The sequence below is a fragment of the Phyllobates terribilis genome, unplaced genomic scaffold, assembly GCF_046119375.1.
Source record: "Phyllobates terribilis strain yellow unplaced genomic scaffold, ASM4611937v1 Scaffold_4__5_contigs__length_816908805, whole genome shotgun sequence".
Classification (NCBI taxonomy): domain Eukaryota; kingdom Metazoa; phylum Chordata; class Amphibia; order Anura; family Dendrobatidae; genus Phyllobates; species Phyllobates terribilis.
This window is the reverse complement of record NW_027362764.1, coordinates 126,255,477-126,281,356: the sequence shown is the minus strand read 5'-3', so window position 1 is coordinate 126,281,356 and position 25,880 is coordinate 126,255,477. Positions and strand designations below refer to the sequence as shown.

At 44.5% G+C, this 25,880-nt stretch overlaps 2 protein-coding genes across 3 annotated transcripts in view; one reads left to right on the top strand and one right to left on the bottom strand.

Annotated features, from left to right (window-relative positions):
• Positions 1-25,880, bottom strand: part of XYLB (xylulokinase) — a 452,351-nt gene that overhangs the window by 367,388 nt on the left and 59,083 nt on the right. For both annotated transcript variants that reach the window (XM_073677727.1, XM_073677730.1), the window contains one exon: positions 6,888-6,981. The gene's annotated coding sequence lies outside the window, so the exon portion shown is untranslated. The remainder of the gene's footprint in view (positions 1-6,887; positions 6,982-25,880) is intronic.
• Positions 25,118-25,880, top strand: part of CUNH9orf152 (chromosome unknown C9orf152 homolog) — a 31,148-nt gene continuing 30,385 nt past the window's right edge. Inside the window, exon 1 of the mRNA XM_073677732.1 lies at positions 25,118-25,590. Coding sequence (XP_073533833.1) covers positions 25,353-25,590 — 238 coding nt within the window. The 5' untranslated portion in view covers positions 25,118-25,352. The remainder of the gene's footprint in view (positions 25,591-25,880) is intronic.

Here is a 25,880-nt window from a genome sequence, read left to right as displayed (position 1 = left end):
ATCTGCAGGTTAATAGTATTTGGTTTCCTTTAAGACATTGTCTGTATGTTTGAAGTCATTGTCCTGCTCCAGAATAAATTTGGAGACAAATCAGACGCCTTCCTTATGTTACTGCTGGAAATGTATCTACCTGTATTTCTCAGCATTGAGGACACTATTATTCCTGACCAAATCCCCAACTCCATTCACTGACACTCATTATTGTACCATTCTCCAACCCTTTGGCGAATAAACAGCCTTCTGTTACAGCAAAATATTTCACATTTTGACTCATCAGCCCAGAGAACCTGCTGACATTTTTTTTGCACCCATGTTCCTATGCTTTTGTGTATAGTTGTCTGGTTTTTTTTGGTCATATACCCTCCATGAAGACCACTTCTAGCTAGACTTCCCCAAACAGTAGATGGATGTATCTGGATACCATTGGTTGCTGCCAATTCTGAGCTGATGTCACTGCTGGAAATCTTCTGATTTTGAAGGGAAATATACATGATGTGTTTTTCATCTGCTGCACTAAGTTTCCTAGGCCGACCATTGCGTCTACAGTCTTGACATTGCCCATTTCTTGTTGTCCTCAATGCTGAGAAATACAGGCTGATACTTACAATACCATGAGGGAGGCATCTGCTTGGCTCTAAATTTATTCCTCAGCAGGTCAACGACCCCAAATATACTGCCAATGTCATTAAGAACTATCTTCAGAGTAAAGAAGAACATGGAGTCCTGGAAGTGATGAGATCAGGGCTCTGTGGAAGCCAAATCAACATCATTGAGGCTGTCTGGGATTACTGTATATGAAGAGACAGAAAGATTTGCAAAAGATCTGTGGTTAGTTCCCAAGATGTTTGGAACAACCTTCCTCCCAAGTTAATTCAAAAACTGTGTGCAAGTGACAAGTGTACCTAGAAGAATTGAGGCGTTGATTCCGTTTTGAAGGAAAAGAGCCCCACCAAACATTGATTTGATCTACATTTCTCTTTTGTTTATTCACTTTGCATTTTCTTAATTGATAAAAATAAAACTATTATCACTATGTAAGTGCACACATTATGATAATACCCAACACCAGTGGGCAGTCACATGAGTGCATGATACAATTTGCATACTTGCAGTCACGTGCCGACTAGACAGCCAGCTTTTCTCAATTTTCTTCTATTCAGAGAAGATGACGTAGTCTATTTGTCATGTGACTGCAAGTATGGAAATTGCATAATGCACTCACGTGACTTCCCACTCACATTCGGAATACCATGTGTAGTGTGGGGTCTGTCACTCTGTACCTACCCTCCATGTGTAGTGTCAAGTCCGTCACTTAGTACCTGTCATTCATGTGTAGTGTGGGGTCTGTCACTCTGTACCTACCCTCCATGTTTAGTGTGGGGTCTGTCACTCTGTACCTACCCTCCATGTGTAGTGTGGGGTCTGTCACTCTGTACCTACCCTCCATGTGTAGTGTGGGGTCTGTCACTTAGTACCTGTCATTCATGTGTAGTGTGGGGTCTGTCACTCTGTACCTACCCTCCATGTTTAGTGTGGGGTCTGTCACTCTGTACCTACCCTCTATGTGTAGTGTGGGGTCTGTCACTCTGTACCGACCCTCCATGTATAGTGTGGGGTCTGTCACTCTGTACCGACCCTCCATGTGTAGTGTGGGGTCTGTCACTCTGTACCGACCCTCCATGTGTAGTGTCAAGTCTGTCGCTTAGTACCGGTCATTCATGTGTAGTGTGGGGTCTGTCACTCTGTACCTACCCTCCATGTGTAGTGTCAAGTCTGTCGCTTAGTACCGGTCATTCATATATAGTGTGGGGTCTGTCACTCTGTACCTACCCTCTATGTGTAGTGTGGGGTCTTTCACTCTGTACCTACCCTCCATGTGTAGTGTGGGGTCTGTCACTCTGTACCGACCCTCCATGTGTAGTGTGGGGTCTGTCACTCTGTACCTACCCTCCATGTGTAGTGTCAAGTCTGTCGCTTAGTACCGGTCATTCATGTGTAGTGTGGGGTCTGTCACTCTGTACCTACCCTCCATGTGTAGTGTCAAGTCTGTCGCTTAGTACCGGTCATTCATATATAGTGTGGGGTCTGTCACTCTGTACCTACCCTCTATGTGTAGTGTGGGGTCTTTCACTCTGTACCTACCCTCCATGTGTAGTGTGGGGTCTGTCACTCTGTACCTACCCTCTATGTGTAGTGTGGGGTCTGTCACTCTGTACCAACCCTCCATGTTTAGTGTGGGGTCTGTCACTCTGTACCTACCCTCTATGTGTAGTGTGGGGTCTTTCACTCTGTACCTACCCTCCATGTTTAGTGTGGGGTCTGTCACTCTGTACCTACCCTCTATGTGTAGTGTGGGGTCTTTCACTCTGTACCTACCCTCCATGTTTAGTGTGGGGTCTGTCACTCTGTACCTACCCTCTATGTGTAGTGTGGGGTCTTTCACTCTGTACCTACCCTCCATGTGTAGTGTCAAGTCTGTCGCTTAGTACCGGTCATTCATGTGTAGTGTGGGGTCTGTCACTCTGTACCTGCCCTCCATGTGTAGTGTCAAGTCTGTCGCTTAGTACCGGTCATTCATATATAGTGTGGGGTCTGTCACTCTGTACCTACCCTCTATGTGTAGTGTGGGGTCTGTCACTCTGTACCAACCCTCCATGTTTAGTGTGGGGTCTGTCACTCTGTACCTACCCTCTATGTGTAGTGTGGGGTCTTTCACTCTGTACCTACCCTCCATGTTTAGTGTGGGGTCTGTCACTCTGTACCTACCCTCTATGTGTAGTGTGGGGTCTTTCACTCTGTACCTACCCTCCATGTTTAGTGTGGGGTCTGTCACTCTGTACCTACCCTCTATGTGTAGTGTGGGGTCTTTCACTCTGTACCTACCCTCCATGTGTAGTGTGGGGTCTGTCACTCTGTACCGACCCTCCATGTGTAGTGTCAAGTCTGTCGCTTAGTACCGGTCATTCATGTGTAGTGTGGGGTCTGTCACTCTGTACCTACCCTCCATGTGTAGTGTCAAGTCTGTCGCTTAGTACCGGTCATTCATATATAGTGTGGGGTCTGTCACTCTGTACCTACCCTCTATGTGTAGTGTGGGGTCTTTCACTCTGTACCTACCCTCCATGTGTAGTGTGGGGTCTGTCACTCTGTACCGACCCTCCATGTGTAGTGTGGGGTCTGTCACTCTGTACCTACCCTCCATGTGTAGTGTCAAGTCTGTCGCTTAGTACCGGTCATTCATGTGTAGTGTGGGGTCTGTCACTTTGTACCTACCCTCCATGTGTAGTGTCAAGTCTGTCGCTTAGTACCGGTCATTCATATATAGTGTGGGGTCTGTCACTCTGTACCTACCCTCTATGTGTAGTGTGGGGTCTTTCACTCTGTACCTACCCTCCATGTGTAGTGTGGGGTCTGTCACTCTGTACCTACCCTCTATGTGTAGTGTGGGGTCTGTCACTCTGTACCAACCCTCCATGTTTAGTGTGGGGTCTGTCACTCTGTACCTACCCTCTATGTGTAGTGTGGGGTCTTTCACTCTGTACCTACCCTCCATGTTTAGTGTGGGGTCTGTCACTCTGTACCTACCCTCTATGTGTAGTGTGGGGTCTTTCACTCTGTACCTACCCTCCATGTGTAGTGTCAAGTCTGTCGCTTAGTACCGGTCATTCATGTGTAGTGTGGGGTCTGTCACTCTGTACCTGCCCTCCATGTGTAGTGTCAAGTCTGTCGCTTAGTACCGGTCATTCATATATAGTGTGGGGTCTGTCACTCTGTACCTACCCTCTATGTGTAGTGTGGGGTCTGTCACTCTGTACCAACCCTCCATGTTTAGTGTGGGGTCTGTCACTCTGTACCTACCCTCTATGTGTAGTGTGGGGTCTTTCACTCTGTACCTACCCTCCATGTGTAGTGTCAAGTCTGTCGCTTAGTACCGGTCATTCATGTGTAGTGTGGGGTCTGTCACTCTGTACCTGCCCTCCATGTGTAGTGTCAAGTCTGTCGCTTAGTACCGGTCATTCATATATAGTGTGGGGTCTGTCACTCTGTACCTACCCTCTATGTGTAGTGTGGGGTCTGTCACTCTGTACCAACCCTCCATGTTTAGTGTGGGGTCTGTCACTCTGTACCTACCCTCTATGTGTAGTGTGGGGTCTTTCACTCTGTACCTACCCTCCATGTTTAGTGTGGGGTCTGTCACTCTGTACCTACCCTCTATGTGTAGTGTGGGGTCTTTCACTCTGTACCTACCCTCCATGTTTAGTGTGGGGTCTGTCACTCTGTACCTACCCTCTATGTGTAGTGTGGGGTCTTTCACTCTGTACCTACCCTCCATGTGTAGTGTGGGGTCTGTCACTCTGTACCGACCCTCCATGTGTAGTGTCAAGTCTGTCGCTTAGTACCGGTCATTCATGTGTAGTGTGGGGTCTGTCACTCTGTACCTACCCTCCATGTGTAGTGTCAAGTCTGTCGCTTAGTACCGGTCATTCATATATAGTGTGGGGTCTGTCACTCTGTACCTACCCTCTATGTGTAGTGTGGGGTCTTTCACTCTGTACCTACCCTCCATGTGTAGTGTGGGGTCTGTCACTCTGTACCGACCCTCCATGTGTAGTGTGGGGTCTGTCACTCTGTACCTACCCTCCATGTGTAGTGTCAAGTCTGTCGCTTAGTACCGGTCATTCATGTGTAGTGTGGGGTCTGTCACTTTGTACCTACCCTCCATGTGTAGTGTCAAGTCTGTCGCTTAGTACCGGTCATTCATATATAGTGTGGGGTCTGTCACTCTGTACCTACCCTCTATGTGTAGTGTGGGGTCTTTCACTCTGTACCTACCCTCCATGTGTAGTGTGGGGTCTGTCACTCTGTACCTACCCTCTATGTGTAGTGTGGGGTCTGTCACTCTGTACCAACCCTCCATGTTTAGTGTGGGGTCTGTCACTCTGTACCTACCCTCTATGTGTAGTGTGGGGTCTTTCACTCTGTACCTACCCTCCATGTTTAGTGTGGGGTCTGTCACTCTGTACCTACCCTCTATGTGTAGTGTGGGGTCTTTCACTCTGTACCTACCCTCCATGTGTAGTGTCAAGTCTGTCGCTTAGTACCGGTCATTCATGTGTAGTGTGGGGTCTGTCACTCTGTACCTGCCCTCCATGTGTAGTGTCAAGTCTGTCGCTTAGTACCGGTCATTCATATATAGTGTGGGGTCTGTCACTCTGTACCTACCCTCTATGTGTAGTGTGGGGTCTGTCACTCTGTACCAACCCTCCATGTTTAGTGTGGGGTCTGTCACTCTGTACCTACCCTCTATGTGTAGTGTGGGGTCTTTCACTCTGTACCTACCCTCCATGTTTAGTGTGGGGTCTGTCACTCTGTACCTACCCTCTATGTGTAGTGTGGGGTCTTTCACTCTGTACCTACCCTCCATGTGTAGTGTCAAGTCTGTCGCTTAGTACCGGTCATTCATGTGTAGTGTGGGGTCTGTCACTCTGTACCTGCCCTCCATGTGTAGTGTCAAGTCTGTCGCTTAGTACCGGTCATTCATGTGTAGTGTGGGGTCTGTCACTCTGTACCTACCCTCCATGTATAGTGTGGGGTCTGTCACTCTGTACCTACCCTCCATGTGTAGTGTGGGGTCTGTCACTCTGTACCTACCCTCCATGTGTAGTGTGGGGTCTGTCACTCTCTACCTGCCCCCCAATGACTAGTGTGAAGATTGCCATTCAGTACCTGTCTTCCATGTGTAGTGTGGGGCCTGTCATTCTCCACCTACCCTCTATGTGTAGTGAGGGGTCTGTCACTCAGTACCTACCCTCCATGTATAGTGAGAGATTTTGTCCCTCTCTACCAGCCCTCCATGTGTAGTGAGGGCTCTGCCACACTTTACCTACCCTCCATGTGTACTGCGGGGTCTGTCACTCAGTACCTGTTTTCCATGTGTAGTGATGAGTCTGTGATTCTCTACCTCCCCTCCCTGTGTTTAGTGCGTGGTCTCCCACTCTCAACATGCCCTCTATACGTAGTGTGGGACTTATCACTCTCTACCGGCCCTCCATGTGTCGTGCAGGGTTTTTCATAGCCAGATAGCAAATTGCAAACAAAGTTTTGGAGTTTTGTCCCTGCACTCACTGACTTTTAAAATAACCCTTTAACCATGAAGGGTTAAAAGGAATCTGTAAGCAAGGTTTTGCTATTTAATCTGACAGCAGCATGGTGTAAGGGCAGAGACTCTAATTCCAGCGATGTATCACTTACTGGGCTGTGTTTTTGTTTCAATGAAATCAGTGTTTTATCAGCAGGAGATTATCCCTACAGGACAAGCTGCCCATGTACTTCATGGTCCAGTCATGCCTCCATCACTGATTAGCAGTGTACACATATACAACATACACAGAAAGCTGTCAGTCAGTGGTATGGGTGTGGTTATACAGGGTTCAACATCCTGAGCTCTGCTAGATCTGCAGCAGAGAAAACTGTGATTCTATCACAACTGTAGCATGTAAGCTTGCAAGGGCAGGGTCCTCGTCCCTCTGTACCAGTCTATCATTGTTTATTTGCTACTGTAAGTGATACCTGTATTTGGTATGTAACCCCTTCTCATGTACAGCACCATGGAATCAATGGTGCTATATAACTAAATAATAATAATAAAACTGCAGCACCCAGTAAACTAAGTGATACATTGCTGGACTCAGAGTCTCTTTCCCAACATCATACTGCTGCTGCTATCAGATTGCATAGCATAAACCTGCTGTCAGATTCCCTTTAATGCACGCTTTGGCAGTGTTGGTGTGTTTAGTGCACACAGTGGATAAGCGTAGGTGGCTTCCTCCATATGGCATAAGTGAGAATCGGTTCCTGATTCAGGTAAGTTAATGTATAATTCTCACCTATAATTTCTCAGCGTTGACCCCCTGACCGTGTGCGGTTCCCTGATGCTTCGGTTTACTCTCTGGCACGCGGTCAGTGAAGAGCGATAAAGAACTGTGAAGGCAGAAAAATGGTTTTAAGATATTGTGACAAACTGCAATAAAACAGACACAAATTATAGGCCACCTGTAATCTGTCACACACGAGCTTCACATTTATGAAACCTAGGGCAACAATTATTAATAATTAGTGTTTTCTGCAGAACCCGACACCGCGTCGATTTCAACCATGTGGCATACAAAAACTTAATTTCAGTGGGGCTGAGCGGCAGCACCGACTCAGATGGCGGCTCCAGGAGGACACAGAGGTGTAAAAGGCCCCATAACTCCAGTGCCACAAACATTTGATTTGAAGCACAGCTCCTTGATACAGAGCGTGCCATGACTTGTTGGCGGTCATATCCTTCTATACAAGATACAGGGGTACAGCACGACCTCACTTTAGCCTAAAATGGAACTGGTAGTACAAGCAAGTGGGGGTACACACACTGGGCAGCACGGGGGCTCAGTGGTTAGCACTATAGCCTTGCAATGCAGGGGTCCTGGGTTCAAATCCCACCAAAGACTTTGCATGTTCACCCCATGTTTGCATGGATTTCCTCCAGGTATTCCAGTTTCCTCCTATACTCCTAAAACATATTGATGGGAAATTTAGATTGTGAGCCCCAATGAAGCCAGTGATAATGTCTGTAAAGTGCTCGTGAGATTAGAACTATATAAGCGAGTAACGAAAATGATGGGAAAATCCTCCACAGACTCTAGATCTGATTCTTAGTTGACACTGAGCTAGTGGGAGAGGACTAGTTACTATGATGCCTCCTATACACAGCATAAGTCACAACAGCATGGAAGACATGATCCAGTACTGAACGGTGTGCCTGTGAATCCAGCACTGTAGTGAGGTTAAAAAAAAAAAGTTGTGTAGATCTGCAGCACAAATCTGTGTGTGTCTACCACTACCTGCTTTCTCACCTATTTTCTTACAATAGATAAGCAGCAGGTTTTCGATTCATAGCATGTAAATTTGTAAATTGATGCTGCGGATATCAGTTATCAGTGGAAATGTCACCCCTTTCAACGTAAGGAATGAAATGTGTAGGACTCCACCTCCTTCACAAAGATATTTGGAGTGGTAAATACCCCTATGGAATTAATGTAGGTCCTCTGCCTTAGATCTGCAGGAAATATGAGCTAAGAGGGTGAGGAAAATAAACGTTACTAATTGATTATATGTAACCTGTCGATCAAGATGACAAGAACATGTGGATAAAAGGTGAACAAGAAACCATTAGGACATGTATGAACTTGAATGTTATTTTGTTGTTTGTAGTTTTGTAGACCAAGGTGTCTAAAAACAACAAATGCTGAACAAAAGAGTTAATACTATGGGCAAGTATACAAATTGTGACCATGATAATAAAAGTTATAGAAGAGGTAGTCCACCTTTTTGGGGGATATTTTTTTTTTTTTTTTAAACACAAGCATATTGTAAAATCATCTTTAAAAAATGTTCAGTTTTGCTTCTACAGGCTCTTTTGTTTAGCTGCACATTCAACTTTGCTGTGGGCTGGGCTCATAAATCAGCTGAGAGGAGCTCAAGAAAAGACAGGTAAGGCTACGTTCACACGTTCAGTATTTGGTCAGTATTTTACATCAGTATCTGTTAGCCAAAACCTGGAGTGGAACAATCAGAGGAAAAGTATAATGCAGGGGCGGACCTACCGCCCGTGCAGCCGGTTCATTGAACGGGGGCCCCTGAGGGAGAGGGGGCCCCTCCAGCCTCCAGCAGGGCTCCATGACTGCCCTGACTCCAGCATGGGGCCCAGCCGGTCGGGGCCCAATCGGAGCCCCGTTGGGGCCCCCCTCTTGTGCGTCTCCTCATGGGGCTTCCCCGCAGGACCCCCAGCCGTCACATGACCGGAGATGTCCCTGCGCTCAGCATGGGCCCCCGGCCCCATACTGAGCTCAGGGACATCTCTGGTCATGTGACGGCGCCGGCACAATACTTACCCCTCCCCGTGCCTCCGCAGCGTCTTCCGCGTCCTCTGACTGTAACGTCTCAGGTCAGAGGGCGCGGTGATGTCTTTACACCGCGCGCGATCTCTCCTGAGCTGTCACAGCGGGAAGACGCGGGCGACGCTGGAGTCTGGATCAGCATCAGGTGAGAAGTGAGGTATTTGATTTTTTTTTTTTATGTATGGGGGCATGGGGCATTATATGATGGGAGAGTGGGTGTGACATCCTGCATGGGGCATTATATGGGGGGTGACATCCTGCATGGGGCATTATATGAGGGGGGGTGACATCCTGCATGGGGCATTATATGGGGGGAGAAGTGAGATCCTGCATGGGGCATTATAAGGGAGGGGGTGTTACATCCTGCATGGGGCATTATATGGGGGGAGAGGTGACATCCTGCATGGGGCATTATATGGGGGGAGAGGTGACATCCTGCATGGGGCATTATATGGGGGGAGAGGTGACATCCTGCATGGGGCATTATAAGGGAGGGGGGTGTGACATCCTGCATGGGGCATTATATGGGGGGGGGGGTGACATACTGCATGGTGCATTATAAGAGGGGAAGCGGGGAAGTGACGTCCTGCATGGGGCATTATAAGGGAGGGGGTGTGACATGCTGCATGGGGCATTATAAGAGGGGGAGGGGGAATTGACATCCTGCATGGGGCATTATATGGGGAGGGGGAGGGGGGAATTGACATCCTGCATGGGGGCATTATATGAGGGTGGGGGGGTGACATCCTACATGAGGCATTATAAGAGGTGAAGGGGGGAAGTGACATCCTGCATGGGGCATTATAAGAGGGGACGGGGGTAAGTGACATCCTGCATGGGGCATTATAAGGGAGGGGGGGGCGTGACATCCTGCATGGGGCATTATAAGGGAGGGGGTGTGACATCCTGCATGGGGCATTATAAGAGGGGGAGGGGGGAATTGACATCCTGCATGGGGCATTATAAGGAGGGGGGGGGGTGTGACCTCCTGCATGGGGCATTATAAGGGAGGGGGTGGTCTGACATACTGCATGGGGCATTGAAAAGCAGGGAAGTGACATCCTGCAAGGGGCATTATATGGGGGGGGGAGGTGACATCCTGCATAGGGCATTAAAAGGGGGGTGTCATCCTGCATGGGGCATTATAAGGGGGAAATAGCCTGCATGGAGCGTTACATGGGGGCCAATATTCTGTATGGGGGTCAGTATTCTGTATGGAGCGTTATATGGGGGACAGTATCCTGTATGGAGCATTATATGGGGACCAGTATCCTGTATGGAGCATTATATGGGGACCAGTATCCTGTATGGAACATTATAAGGGGGTCAGTATCCTGTATGGAGCATTATATGGTGCCCATAATACTGTATGGAGGACTATACTGTCCGGTCTGCACTGTGCGCTGTGAGGATTCGCCGGTTTCTTAGCTATTGGAGAATTTACAATAGATATCGCTCGTGTAATGGGGCCTTATAAGGGGGGAACAGCCAGCATGGAGCGTTATATGGGGGCCAATATTCTGTATGGAGCGTTATATGGGGGCCAATATTCTGTATGCAGTGTTATATGGGGACCAGTATCCTGTATGGAGCGTTATATGGGGACCAGTATCCTGTATGGAGCATTATATGGGGACCAGTATCCTGTATGGAGCATTATAAGGGGGTCAGTATCCTGTATGGAGCATTATATGGTGCCCATAATACTGTATGGAGGACTATACTGTCTGGTCTGCACTGTGCGCTGTGAGGATTCGCCGGTTTCTTAGCTATTGGAGAATTTACAATAGATATCGCTCGTGTAATGGGGCCTTATAAGGGGGGAACAGCCAGCATGGAGCGTTATATGGGGGCCAATATTCTGTATGGAGCGTTATATGGGGGCCAATATTCTGTATGCAGTGTTATATGGGGACCAGTATCCTGTATGGAGCGTTATATGGGGACCAGTATCCTGTATGGAGCATTATATGGGGACCAGTATCCTGTATGGAGCATTATAAGGGGGTCAGTATCCTGTATGGAGCATTATATGGTGCCCATAATACTGTATGGAGGACTATACTGTCCGGTCTGCACTGTGAGCTGCGAGGATTCGCCGGTTTCTAAGCTATTGTAGAATTTACAATAGATATCGCTCATGTAATGTAGTAAGAGAAATCCTTGGCCTTGTACTATATATATATATATATATATATATATATATATATATATATATATATTTCTCTTCGGTATCTGTGCATCATGAATCATGGTATGTGTTAAAGGGGCCCACTGAAACTCTGTTGCCCTGGAGCCTGCCCTGGGGGTAAGTACAGTATAACAAGTTTTATTTTTTTTAAATACAATTAATTAACTAGGAGTGGGGGGAATCAGAGATGCACGGGGGGATGAGAGATGCACGGGGGGGGGGGGCCTTCATGCCCCCCAGGAAGGACAGGGGGGCCCCCCAAAAAAAATTCTTGCACAGGGGCCCACTACAGTCGGTGTCCGCCCCGGGTATAATGGAAACACGTCACCACTTCTGTATTTTTCATCCACTCCTGGTTTTGGCTTTCAAATACTGATGTAAAATACTGACCAAATACTGAACGTGTGAACGTAGTCTAAAAGTTATAAACTTCCTTTCGGGCCGTCATGGTGGGGGCTGTCTGACAAATTCTCAGTTAACACATCCTTCAGCCAGCAATAAAACACAGAGGTTAGACAATTAAAATAATGCAAAATGTCTAATGAAACTCAATTACAAAACTGATTTTTATTCAAAAAATACATGCATTTAAGTAAAAAAAAAAAAGTACACGTCTTTTAACTACTTCCGGATCGCCCATAGACGATAAACGTCTGGGCGATCCGCAGTCTATTCTGCAGTGACTTTCTAAAACCCATGTTGGTAAAAGAAAAAGTACCTGATATATAAAAATAATTGTTATGAAAAGGAGAACAAATTATTAAATGTAGGTCACTGGTCATTTTGTAATAATTAAAAACAAAATGTGGGAAAAACAGGCACATATTTCCTTTATTTTCCCACCGATATCGCCCCAAAAAATATAAATATTCGTTAGCAAAATCCTGGTGATAAATTCCCTTTAAGTTGTCCAGTGCCGTTTTCTAATGAGCACTGAGCAGTCTGATGGGCATCTCCAGACCGTGCTCGGCGCCCCCTCTGTAACTTGTGACCCCACCCTTCCTCCATCATCGGCATTAGACAACTTTGGTGCTTTTTTATAAGCCTTGGGGCAGTGCCTGGGAGATATAGTAGACTTGTTAGGAATATACACTGCTCAAAAAAATAAAGGGTACACTCAAATAACACATCCGCAACCTCATCAGGAGCATGCCCAGGCGTTGTAGGGAGGTCATACAGGCACGTGGAGGCCACACACAATACTGAGCCTCATTTTGACTTGTTTTAAGGACATTACATCAAAGTTGGATCAGCCTGTAGTGTGTTTTTACACTTTAATTTTGAGGGGTGACTCCGAATCCAGGCCTCCATTGGTTAATAAATTTGATTTCCATTGCTGATTTTTGTGTGATTTCGTTGTCAGCACATTCAACTTTGTACAGAACAAAGTATTCAATGAGAATATTTCATTCATTCAGATCTAGGATGTGTTATTTGAGTGTTCCCTTTATTTTTTAAAGCAGTGTATTAAAAGGCTACAGAAAGTGGTGGCCGTGGCCTTTATAAGGACAACCTGGTGACGGGTTACCTGTAAGCACCCTGTATGAGTCTCATGCAGCTGTAATAAGAAGCCTTATAAATATAATTACATTTTTCATTTATTGTAGTTGGTAGTAAAGGCTACCCAAGTACTAACTGCAATAAGCTGGTGAAGAACATTACTGATGGCAGTGACATTACCATGTTGTTTTTTCTTCTAACATGACGGGGAACAGTAATAAGGAACACGTCAGCACACTACGTATAAGTATGATGCCATATTGCTGCAAATTCCTTTATACAATCTGTAAGATTCCGTGAACATAAACTCCCCGTACATAAAGGGTATAGCATTAGGACAATAAGGACCTCACGGAGAAGTGACTTAGCCTGCTCTGCAGCATTAGATTTTATGGCATTTAGTAATGGCATCATGCCGGCTGTGCTGGGAGGCAGGTGGCTGTTTTTGTCATATGCCTTCAGGAAGCATTTCATGGCAATTAAAACAATAGGTACAGTAGCTTCTGTATCGGAGAGCAGCCAATCTGGCATGGACACAGTCACTGTTAATACCTGTTTACTTGCTTCATGTGACCTTTAGTTAAATGCACCATAATAAAGAAGACATGTCTGTAACCTTCCAAAATGATAGAGGCTTGAAGGGCATGCACTATGTATTGTAGTTAGTTTTATTTTCCCTCATTTCCCCCCTCTTTTCCTTCCCATTAAAATGTATTTCCTCCCTCCCTCCATAGTCAACTCCTTTTTCTTTCCTGGCTTTTAGGGTGTGTATTGTTGTTTGCTTTTGGTAAAAATTTAAAAAATTAATAAAAATTATTGCAACAAGAAGAGAAATAAGTGTTAGTTTGAACACAATAAAATACAATGCTACAATTTTAAGAATAAAACGTAATAATGGCCCCCAATTAATCAAGACCGGTCACTTTCATGCTGGTCTTGATGAGGGGGCATGTTGGGGGTCAAACACTCCTGATTCATTAAAGCACCACTTTGTTTTTTTATTTCGCCATCAGAGTGGTATCGCTAATGTCTTTTCCCTGCCCCCAGAAATACACTAATTAGCTGCAGTCTTCAGTTGTTTCCGGCCCTACTCCAGTTCCTAGCCCTGCTCCAGTCCCGCATGTGACCGCGGCTTCTGACTGACTGGCAGTCAGAGGTAAGGGTCACAAGCTCTCAATGTAAGTCTATGAGAGCCTCATTCTGGCCTCTTTCTGGATCTCATAGACTTACATTGAGCAGTGATTCCGGATCACCCAGCAAGCACTGAAGAGTACTGGCTGGTCACAACCTGCAGAAGATGACAGAGCGGCGCCGAGAACTCCAGAAGATCATCATAAAATTGATGATCTATAGGGTTTCACTGCCACCGTGCCACATTCTGGCCTCATTACTGTCCATTTTGGTGAAGCTGGATAAAACTGGTATGAAAATGCCAAAGTTGATAAATTTTTGAAACTCCAAGTTGCGCAAACATTTTGCAACTTTTCAAAGCAATTTATGCCAGAATTCCGGCATAATCACTTTGATGAATCAAAGCCACAACCAAAAAACGGTTAAGTTAGTAATTCCTAATGCTGTAGGTTGGGTGCTTCTGTTATAGGTTTGTGTGGATAAAGAGTAGTTAGGAGATTAAAAAAAAGTTACGTAATTTTCTAATAAACTTTGTGTTTTGATTTCAAATGTTTTATGCAGCAATGTTTTTTGCTGTTCAATTTACACTTTACGTTAACCCCTTAAAGGGGTTGTCCACTACTTTGACATTGATGCCCTATCCGTAAGATAGGGCATCAATGTATGATCGGCCGGGGTCGCGCAAACTGTTATCGGTGTCGGCAGCGGCTGCCACCGGCCGGAGGTCCTTACCTACGGTGCTTGGCCGTCAAGTTGTAGTGGCCGGCGCTTGTAAGTGCACACCCGCCTCCCATTCAAGGGGAGACGGATGTGCAATTACAAGCGGCGGCCACTACAGATGGACGGCCAAGCACCGCAGGTAAGGACTTCTGACCGAAGATCGCCGCTGCCAACACCGATAACAGCTGATCAGCGGGGGTCCCGCGTGCGGGACCCCAGCTGATCATACATTGAACAACTTCTTTAAGGACCGAGCCACTTTGTATGTTAGTATCAAAGCCTCATTTTTAAAATTTGACATGTGTCACTTTATAAGGTAATAATTCTGAAACGCATGAGAATGTTTTATCACTTTGGTCGATATGATCTACGTTTGTTTATTAAAATATTGAAAATCTGACAAAATATTTGAACATTTCGCAAAACTTTGAATTTTTATGCCCTTAAATCAGATAGTTAATAAATAATAATAAATAATATTTCCCATTTGTCTACTTTACATCAGCATCATTTTTTAAACAGAATTATTTCTTAGGAAGTTAGAAGGGTTAAGAGTTTATCAGCAATGTTTCATTTTTCCAACAGAATTTACAAAACCTATTTTTTTAGGGACCACAGCAAATTTGAAGCAATTTTGAGGGGCATATTTGACAGAAAATACCCAATAGTGACACCATTTTATAAACTGCACCCCTCAATGTGCTCAAAACCACAACAAGTATATTAACCCTTTAACCCCTTTCTGACATTATGCGTACTAATACGTATCTGCGCCCTGGGCCTTATGGACCAGATACGTATTAGTACGCGCAATCTTTAATGTGGCACCGCTACTTCGGTCGCGGTGATCGCATTAAATTTCCGGCGCCATCTTACCTCAGGGTAGATGGCGTCGTCATCCCGGGGGGTGTCGCCGCCCCTCCGCAACCACGATTGCAGTGATTGGCTGTTCAATTCTGAACAGCCAATCACAGCATTTCTCACTGTTTTTCACGCAATCAGATTGCCTGAAACAGTGATGTGCAGCCCAGAGCACCGATCCTAGGCTGTTGCAATGCCAGCCATCTCCCCAACCCTCTCTGATTGGTGCGATCACCGATTACATCGATCGCACCAATCAGAGCGCGACCGCGAGGTGACCGGCTTGTGACCTGCCTGTCACCACTCCATGACCCCCAGTGATGCGTGCACAGGCCCCAGCCAGCCCCTTACATAGGGGTTTCCATCTAAATCTAAAAAAAAAAATGTGATTCGGATGAAACCCCCGGCCCAACGGATCCATTCACTAATGAGGCAGCAGATATACTCTGGACTCTGTGTGGCTTCTGTTCGACAGTATACGGCTTCCAAGAGGTGCACAAAACTGTGGCCGACTTTGCTTTTATGCACGCCTCAAAAAATTGACACCGCTGGATCATGGGACAAACGGCATCCGCAGTGTCTCCATCTGCCTCATTACAGGGAATCTTCTACTAGGAATTCAGTCTAAATCACGTATTTTAGAAATTTACACGGAAACCCCAATGTAAGTGCTCCGCGCAAGGGGCAGGATAAATGTGTGCAGAGCCTTACTATGATCTTTGGAAGGCATAATAAATAAATCAACAGCAGGTGAAGAATTGGTTTTATTCTTTTTTTACGCCGTTCACCATTCAGTATAAGTGATTAGACAACTTTATTCCTTGGGTTGGTGTGATTATAGATTTACGGTATATATATTTTTTTATGTTTGGGTACTATTACACACTAAAAAACACTTTTTTTTCCCCCAAAACAAGTTTTTGCATTGCCATATTATGAGAACTATCATTTTTATATATTTCTGCCTACAGAGTCATGTGAAGGCTTGTTTTTTGAGGGATGAGTTGGAGTTTTTATTGGTACCATTTGTGACGCGAGTCACAACAGAAATAACAGTTTCAGAAGAGGAGAGAAGAGACTAATATTACTGAAAGAAATATTATATAAGTGCTACTTACTGGATAAACAGAGGGAGGTCAAACAATCCAAAGTAAAGTCCAGGAAAATGGCGCAGTACAACAAGGAGAAGTCAGAGACGTAATCCACTACACAAGCCGGGGTCAGGAAAACCAGAAAGACAAGGCAGTACACAGGGAGCAGACAAAAGAGTAGTCAGATAACAGGCAAATGGTCAAAATCCAGGTAAGGGCAAATAGTCAGGCTGGGTCAGGCACAGAGCACAGAGAGATCAGTCCTACACAGGCAACAGCAAGTGTACAATTGACACTGGGTGAAGAAGCTAGCATGCTAAAGTAGAAGACTAATCAAGGGAAGTGAACACAGATGATTGCAGAACCGACCCAGCAAAACCAAAACAGTCTGACACCCTCCACACAATAGTAACAAAGCAGACCAGGAAAGTGTGGAGACCGTGACACATTTTTACGATTTTTGGGAAGCAGAACGAACAAAAGTCGGCAACTCTGATTGTTTTTTGGGATTGTTTTTATGCCATTCACACCGTGGTAAAAGTGATGAGGCAGCTTTACTCTTCGGGTCTGTACGATTGCAGCAATACCACATTTATATAATTTTTTTATGTTTTGTCATTTCTTTGGGCTATATTATGAGAGCTATAGTTTTTTTATTTTTCCACTGATGGAGATGTATGGCAACTTTTTTTTTGCGGGACAAGATGACGTTTTCAGCGGTACCATTTTTATATACATTCGTCTTTTTGATTGCGTTTTATTCCACTTTTCCAGCGGAATGATGGAAAACCATAGTTTTTTGCCACTTTTTTTATATATTTTTTTACGATGTTCACTGTAGGGGATTAACTAGTGTGACAGTTTTATAGATCGGGTTGTTCTGGACACAGCGATACTAAATATGTACACTGTTCTAATGTAAATATATGTATTTATTGGTATATTATTATGGCTCTTTAATTTGTGTGTTTTTCTTTTTTTAATATTTTTTTTCAATCTTCTTAACTTTTTTACTTAGTCCCTCTATGGGACTTTAACTTTCATTAGTCTGATTAGTGGTTTCATGCATTGCAATGCACCAGCACTGCAGTGCATAAGACCTGTGAGATTACACAGGCAGAACGCCTGCTAGACCCTGCCTATGGCTGGGTCTCACAGGCCACCACACCTGGCACACCAGGAGGTCATTGTTTGACCTCCGGGTGTCATGTCAACCCTTGGCTCCCCGTGATTTTGTCGTGATGGTGCCGCTTGGGGTGAGAGAGTGAGCCCTCTCCCTCTCACAATCTTTTAAATGCCACAAATGCGGCATCTGGAGGATTAATCATCTACGGATGGTGCAGGCACCTGCCCTGGCTGTTACTGTAGAACCGGGGTGGGGAGTTTTTCTCTGCCAAGGGTCATTTGGATATTTAGATTATCCTTCGGGGGCCATACAAATCACACGCTAAGTCCACCCACAAAGTACGAGCTGACGCTGGCACTGGTGTCAGGACATAATCTTTCATTACTACCGAACGCTGAGGTGCATGCAAAGACTGCGTGCGCGTACTCACAGAGCAAAAATAAATTAAAAGGCTGGCGGCCTCAAAATACAGCAGCCGACCCAAACAAGGCGGTCCCTGGGAATCTGCTCGGGGGCCAGATAAAAGGTCATCGAGGTTACGGCCGTAGGGCCTGAGGTTCCCCAGTCCTGCAGCCCTGAGCTTGGCTGTCAGCTGAGCCGAGCTCCCGGTACTGATTGTGCAGGGAAGTGATGATATTTCAGCACTCCTCGCCAATCACATGCTGTGATCTGTTAGTCAGATTGACTGACCGATCACAGCAATTACAAAGTGACCACCGGAAGCACAGAGCTGTCAGCATGTCACAGTGACTGTTCATTACATGACGTGTAAAGCACGTCATGATGCGGGAACTGACACCTGCTCATTACGTCATTAGTCGTTGAGGGGTTAAAGGGAAGCTATCTTTATAAAATGACCTATTGTTTAAATCAGGGTTTTGTGTTAAATGTATTGTTTAAAATTTTTGACAATGTTTTTTTCCCACTGTCTAAAAAAAACACAAATCTTGCAATTTTCTCACCAGCCACTAGGGATTTGTTTAAACTCTAACTTCCTGCTGTTTCAGGAAATTCAGATATACATTTATTTATTTATTTTATTCACTTATATAGCGCCATTAATTTCACAGCGCTTTACAGACATTATGGGCACTATCCCCATTGGGGCTCACAATCTACATTCCCTATCAGTATGTCTTTGGAGTGTGAGAGGATAGCGGAGAACCCGGATGAAACCCACGCAAACACGGGGAGAACATACAAACTCCTTGCAGATGTCCTTGGTGGGATTTGAACCCAGGACTGCTAGTGCTGCAAGGCTGCAGTGCTAACCACTGAGCCACCGTGCTGCCCTACATTAGCAGCATCTAATCCTATCTTTTGTGTAGAAGCATCTAATGAGAGTGTGCAAATGTCCTTGTGAAGTGAGGGGGAGCAGGTGAGCTGTGACATGTCTATTCTGATTGGTGGATCCTGTGTTATCAGCTGTGTATAGAGGTGTTACTTGTCATTGTAATCCTGTTTGTGATAAGAAAACTACTGTAAATTCTTCAAGAAGGTATATGACTCTAAAAAAAGCTCCAGTGACCAGTGTGAAAATTGCAATATCATGTCTTTTAATAAAGATTGTGATATGAAAAGAAAACATTGCCAAATCTTTAACCCCTTAATGCTCTTTGAATACAGCAATACTATAGTTTTGCTGTATATTGTACAAGCCATCAAATGATCACACTATCTACAGGGAATAAAAAAAAAGTGAGACGTGTAAAAAAAAAAAAAAAAGTTTTTAAATAAATTAAAACCTTAAAAAAAGAAAAAAATTCTAATCAGATCCCCCTTTTACCCAGTTAAAAACAAAGAAATGTAAAAATTAAAAAAATCCAATTGCTGTGTCCATAAAAATTTGATTTATCAAAGAGGAAAAAAATGGAAATTTTTAGCCACTGCGACACCTTAAAAATATGAAAGAAGTCATCAAAATGTTGTATCTACCCCAAAATGGTATCAATAAGAACACAAAGCTCACTGGAAACAAGCCCTCACACAACTCCATCAGTGTAAAGATTAAAATGTTATGGGTCTCGGAAAATGTCGGCACAAACCAAATTTGTCAGGACATTTTTACTGCATAACTAACACGGTAATATGCCAAATGGCAGAATTGAATTTGTTTTTTACCATTTCACAGCAGTTGGAAATTTTTTTGCTATTATTAATACAGTATATGGTAAAATGAATGGAGTCAATCCAAAAGACAAGTCGTCCTGCAAAACAGCAAGCCTTCATACATCTATGTTGAAGGAAAAATAAAAAAAGTTATAGCTGTTTGAAAAAGGGGAGGAAAAAATGAAAACGTAAAACTGAAAATTGACTTTTTTAAAAGGAAACTTTTTTTGGCGTTTTGGGTGTACAGTATATATGTATAGATAGATAGATAGATAGATAGATAGATAGATAGATAGATAGATATACAACCCCTGGCAAAAATTATGGAATCACCGGGCTCGGAAGATGTTCATTCAGTTGTTTATTAATGTTGTTGAAAAAAAGCAGATCACAGACATGGCACAAAACTAAAGTGACTTCAAATGGCAACTTTAGGGCTTTAAGAAACACTAAAAGAAATCAAGATTAAAAATGTGGTACTCAGTAAGGGTAATTTTTTTCAGACCAAGCAGAGGGAAAAAATTATGGAATCACTCAATTATGAGGAAAAAATTATGGAATCACCCTGTAAATTTTCATTTCCAAAACTAACATCTGCATCAAATTAGATATGCTCGTTAGTCTGCATCTAAAAAGGAGTGATCACACTTTGGAGAGCTGTTGTACCAAGTGGACTGACATGAATCATGGCTCCAACACAAGAGATGTCAAATGAAACAAAGGAGAGGATTATCAAACTCTTAAAAGAAGGTAAATCATCATGCAATGTTACAAAAGATGTTTGTTGTTCACAGTCAGCTGTGTCTAAAATCTGGACCAAATACAAACAACATGGGAAGGTTGTTAAAGGCAAACATACTGGTAGACCAAGAAAGACATCAAAGCGTCAAGAGCGGAAACTTAAAGCAATATGTCTCCAAAACAGGAAATGGACAACAAAACAAATGAGGAATGAATAGGAGGAAACTGGAGTCAATGTCTGTGACCGAACTGTAAGAAATCGCCTAAAGGAAATGGGATTTACATACAGAAAAGCTAATCATAAGCCATCATTAACACCTAAACAGAAAAAAACAAGGTTACAATGGGCTCAGGAAAAGCAATCGTGGACTGTGGATGACTGTATGAAAGTCATATTCAGTGATGAATCGCGAATCTGCATTGGGCAAGGTGATGATGCTGGAACTTTTGTTTGGTGCCGTTCCAATGAAATTTATAAAGATGATTGCATGAAGAGAACATGCAAATTTCCACAGTCATTTATGATATGGGGCTGCATGTCAAGTAAAGGCACTGGGGAGATGCTGTCATTACATCTTCAATAAATGCCCAAGTTTACATTGATATTTTGGACTGTTTTCTTATCCCATCAATTGAAAGAATGTTTAGGGATGATGACATCATTTTTCAAGATGATAATGCATCCTGACATAGAGCAAAAACTGTGAAAACATTCCTTGAAAGAAGACACATAGGGTCAATGTCATGGCCTGCAAATAGTTCGGATCTCAATCCAATTGAAAATCTTTGGTGGAAGTTGAAGAAAATGGTCCATGACAAGGCTCCAACCTGCAAAGCTGATCTGGCAACAGCAATCAGAGAAAGTTGGAGCCAGATTGATGAAGAGTACTGTTTGTCACTCATTAAGTCAGAGACTGCAAGCTGTTATTAAAGCCAGAGGTGGTGCAACAAAATACTAGTGATGTATTGGAGTGTTCTTTTGTGTGTTTGTTTTTCATGATTCCATATTTTTTTCCTCAGAATTGAGTGATGCCACAATTTTTTCCCTCTGCTTGGTCTGAAAAAAATTACCCTTACTGAGTACCACATTGTTAATCTGGATTTCTTTTAGTGTTTCTTAAAGCCCCAAAGTTGCCATTTGAAATGACTTTAGTTTTGTGCCATGTCTGTGATCTGCTATATATACACTGCTCAAAAAAATAAAGGGAACACTCAAATAACACATCCTAGATCAGAATGAATGAGATATATTCTCATTGAATACTTTGTTGTGTACAAAGTTGAATGCGCTGACAACAAAATCACACAAAAATCATCAATGGAAATCAAATTTATTAACCAATGAAGGCCTGGATTTGGAGTCACCCCCAAAATTAAAGTGGAAACACACTACAGGCTGATCCAACTTTGATGTAATGTCTTTAAAACAAGTCAAAATGATGCTTAGTATTGTGTGTGGCCTCCATGTTCCTGTATAACCTCCCTACAATGCCTGGGCATGCTCCTGATGAGGTTGCGGATGGTATCCTGTGGTATCTCCTCTCAGACCTGGACTAAAGCATCCGCCAACTCCTGGACAGTCTGTGGTGCAAAGCAACGTTGGTGGATGGAGCGAGACATGATGTCCCAGATATGCTCAATGGGATTCAGGTCCAATGCTTTCTGGCTGATGTTTCAGTCACTTTTGAATGTTGGTTGTGCTTTCACACTCGTGGTAGCATGAGACAGACTCTACAACCCACAGAAGTTGCTCAGGTAGTGCAGCTCATCTAGGATGGCATATCAATGCGAGCTGTGGCAAGAACGTTTGCTGTGTCTGTCAGCGTAGTGTCCAGAGACCGGAGGCGCTACCAGGAGACAGGCCAGTACACCAGGAGACGTGGAGGGGGCCGTAGGAAGGCAACAACCCAGCAGCAGGATGGCTACCTCCGCCTTTGTGCAAGGAGGAACAGGAGGAGCACTGCCAGAGCCCTGCAAAATGACCTCCAGCAGGCCACAAATGTACATGTGTCTGCACAGTTAGAAACCGACTCCATGAGAGTGGTATGAGTGCCTGACGTCCACAGATGGGGGTTGTGCTCACAGCCCAACACCGTGCAGGACGCTTGGCATTTGCCACAGAACACCAGGATTGTCAAAGTCGCAACTGGCGCCCTATGCTCTTCACAGATGAAAGCAGGTTCACACTGAGCAGATGTGACAGAGTCTGGAGATGCCATGGAGAGCAATCTGCTGCCTGCAACATCCTTCCGCATGACCGGTTTGGCAGTGAGTCAGTAATGGTGTGGGGTGGCATTTCTTTGGAGGGCTGCACGACCCTCCATGTGCTCTCCAGAAGTAGCCTGACTGCCATTAGGTACCGAGATGAGATCCTCAGACCCTTTGTGAGACCATATGCTGGTGCGGTTGGCCCTGGGTTCCTCCTAATAAAGGACAATGCCAGACCTCATATGGCTGGAGTATGTCAGCAGTTCCTGCAAGATGAAGGCATTGAAGCTATGGACTGGTCCTCCCGTTCCCCAGACCTGAATCCAATTGAGCACATCTAGGACATCATGTCTTGCTCCATCCACCAACGTTGCGTTGCACCACAGACTGTCCAGGAGTTGGCGGATGCTTTAGTCCAGGTCTGAGAGGAGATACCACAGGAGACCATCCGCAACCTCATCAGGAGCATGCCCAGGCGTTGTAGGGAGGTCATACAGGCACGTGGAGGCCACACACAATACTGAGCCTCATTTTGACTTGTTTTAAGGACATTACATCAAAATTGGATCAGCCTGTAGTGTGTTTTTCCACTTTAATTTTGGGAGTGACTCCAAATCCAGGCCTCCATCTATCTATATAATTGTCTTATCCCGTCTGTCTGTCTGTCCTGGAAATCCCGGGTCGCTGATTGGTCCGGCCGCGGCCAATCAGCGACGCGGCATTTCAGAAAAACATGGTGGCCATTAGCGGCTCATGTGTGGCACGGAGGTCAGCGGCGATGCAGCCGGCTGCTCGCAGCATAAGTCCCCCGACCGCAGGCGCCGCTGACCTACATGCGGCTATCGTCGGAAGATCAGCGGCTACGGCCGCTTATCTCCCGAGGACAAGTGTGATGCACCTCCCCTCCTCTCCCCTCCTTTCCCATCCTCTCCCCTCCCCTCTACTCCCGTCCCTCCCCCCCGCTCATCAGGACTCCGGCACCCGGCGTCATACTTACCCCTCCCCGTGCCTGCGCAGCAGCTCCTGTGTCTTCCGCTGCAGCTCTGTGACGTCTCAGGTCAGAGGGCGCGGTGACGTTTTTACACCGCGCTCTCTCCTGACCGATCACCGCGCACAGCGTGAAGATGCCGGCTACACTGGAGTCCAGAGAAGCAGTGAGGTGAGTATTGGATTTTTTTTTTTTTTTTGTATGGGGCCATAGGGGACCTGCATGGGGCACTATGGGGGGATGGGACATCCTGCATGGGGTATTATATAGGGGGGATGTGACATCCTGCATGGGGTATTATATAGGGGGGATGTGACATCCTGCATGGGGCACTATAGTGGGATGTGACTTCCTGCATGGGGCATTATATAGGGGGGATGTGACATCCTGCATGGGGTATTATATACGGGGGATGTGACTTCCTGCATGGGGCATTATAAAGGAGGGTCGGGAGACATATGCTAGAATACCCGATGCGTTAGAATCGGGCCACCATCTAGTTGGTTAATAAATTTGATTTCCATTGATGATTTTTGTGTGATTTCGTTGTCAGCACATTCAACTTTGTACAGAACATAGTATTCAATGAGAATATTTCATTCATTCAGATCTAGGATGTGTTATTTGAGTGTTCCCTTTATTTTTTTGAGCAGTGTATATACATATACACACACACATGCATAAATGTATTTTTTAAAAATTTAATTTTGGCAATTTATGTTTTTACTAAAATTTGTAATCTTGTAATTTTCACACTGGTTCACAGGAGTTTTCTTATCAGTAGAGACAGGATTTCAATGACAGGTAACACTTCAATACACAGCTGATAATACAGGATCCACCAATCACAATAGGTGATGTCATAACTCCCCTTGCTCCCCCTCCTTTCTTAATGACCTTTGCACAAGCTCATTAAATACTTTGGATCCCAACCCTATCTTTTGTACTAATCATTGTGGCTAATGTACATGTTTTATTTACTGAAACAAAAAGGAAATAGGAGTCTAAACTAAGTCCCAGTGGTCAGGGTGAAAATTGCAAGATATCTATTTTTTTTAAACATACATTTCAAAACACAAAAAAACTGATTTAATCAATAGGTAATTTTATGATTATAGCTTCCCTTCATGGGGCTAAAAATACATCTACAGTAACACAAAAACAAGCCAAAACAAATCAATGTCATTTTCCAGCCACGATTATGAATGCCTGTCGAGCTTGAAACGCGTTGCTTTTTTACATGTATTTTTCCGCTTGGATGATGGAATTGTAATTGGTCAAATAGACTCGGATGCTATATGTTTCCCATGAGCTGGAACAGTTTTTAACGTTTTCTATCAGTGAGGACACCTGGCCACGGTGGGTTCTGTGCACCGAGGAACAAGCACTATATAACTGGAGGTGAGCGGGTTGCCATCTTTTTCTATTTTGTGCCATTTCCTGATGTCACATTCCCCTTAAGGCTCCTTTCATACACTGTGTGTTTTCTCTGCTGGCTGCGTTATATCCCATTACGGTCCCTTGGCTTCAATTTCAGTACTACCTTAAGTCAATAATCTGTGTGTGCAGTACTTATCATTTACTTTGAACCAAGACATCCAGGACAACCTGAAATACGTGTAACAAATTATGATCCACCAGTAGAAAAGTCTAGTCTTCCAGGCTGTGAGGACGCAGCCTCTATCCGTGCAAGTTTGTAAACTTTAATTGCCGGCTGGTATTGAACATCCCTGCGCTTTACTCAATGGGTGAGGGAGAGATGGCCATGTGCTGCGGCTGCTTGGAGCAGTTCTCACTGTGGGAACAGATGTTAAAGGCGTATAAATATACGAGAGAGATATTATTAGTGACTCACGCTGACAAGGAACTTGCTGACGGAACCAGGAAGCTCTGCAAAATGGATATTCATCGTCTCGAGGAGCAGTACAATGGCATAAAGGAGAAGCAAAAGTTGCGGACACACATCATTGTTTTCAAATCAGGTACGTGGGGCTGTAAGTTCTGAATTGTGAGTCTGAAAAAGTGAGTGATCTAAGAGGTGATAAAGTGCTGGGACAAGCTGCGGTACAACTAGTATACAATGCAGGGATTCTGCATCTCAGAAATTTTATAGTAATCACTAAACTCCTTTTTGGAATAAATGTCTAGTTGTCAGATATCGCACCAGATAAAAGTGTGAAATTGACATGTAACCGCCCTTATTACCTAAAGAAGGTCCATAGCCCTTGTATAAAAGTTAGCTGAACCATGCAGTGTATTAGCTGACGCTTTC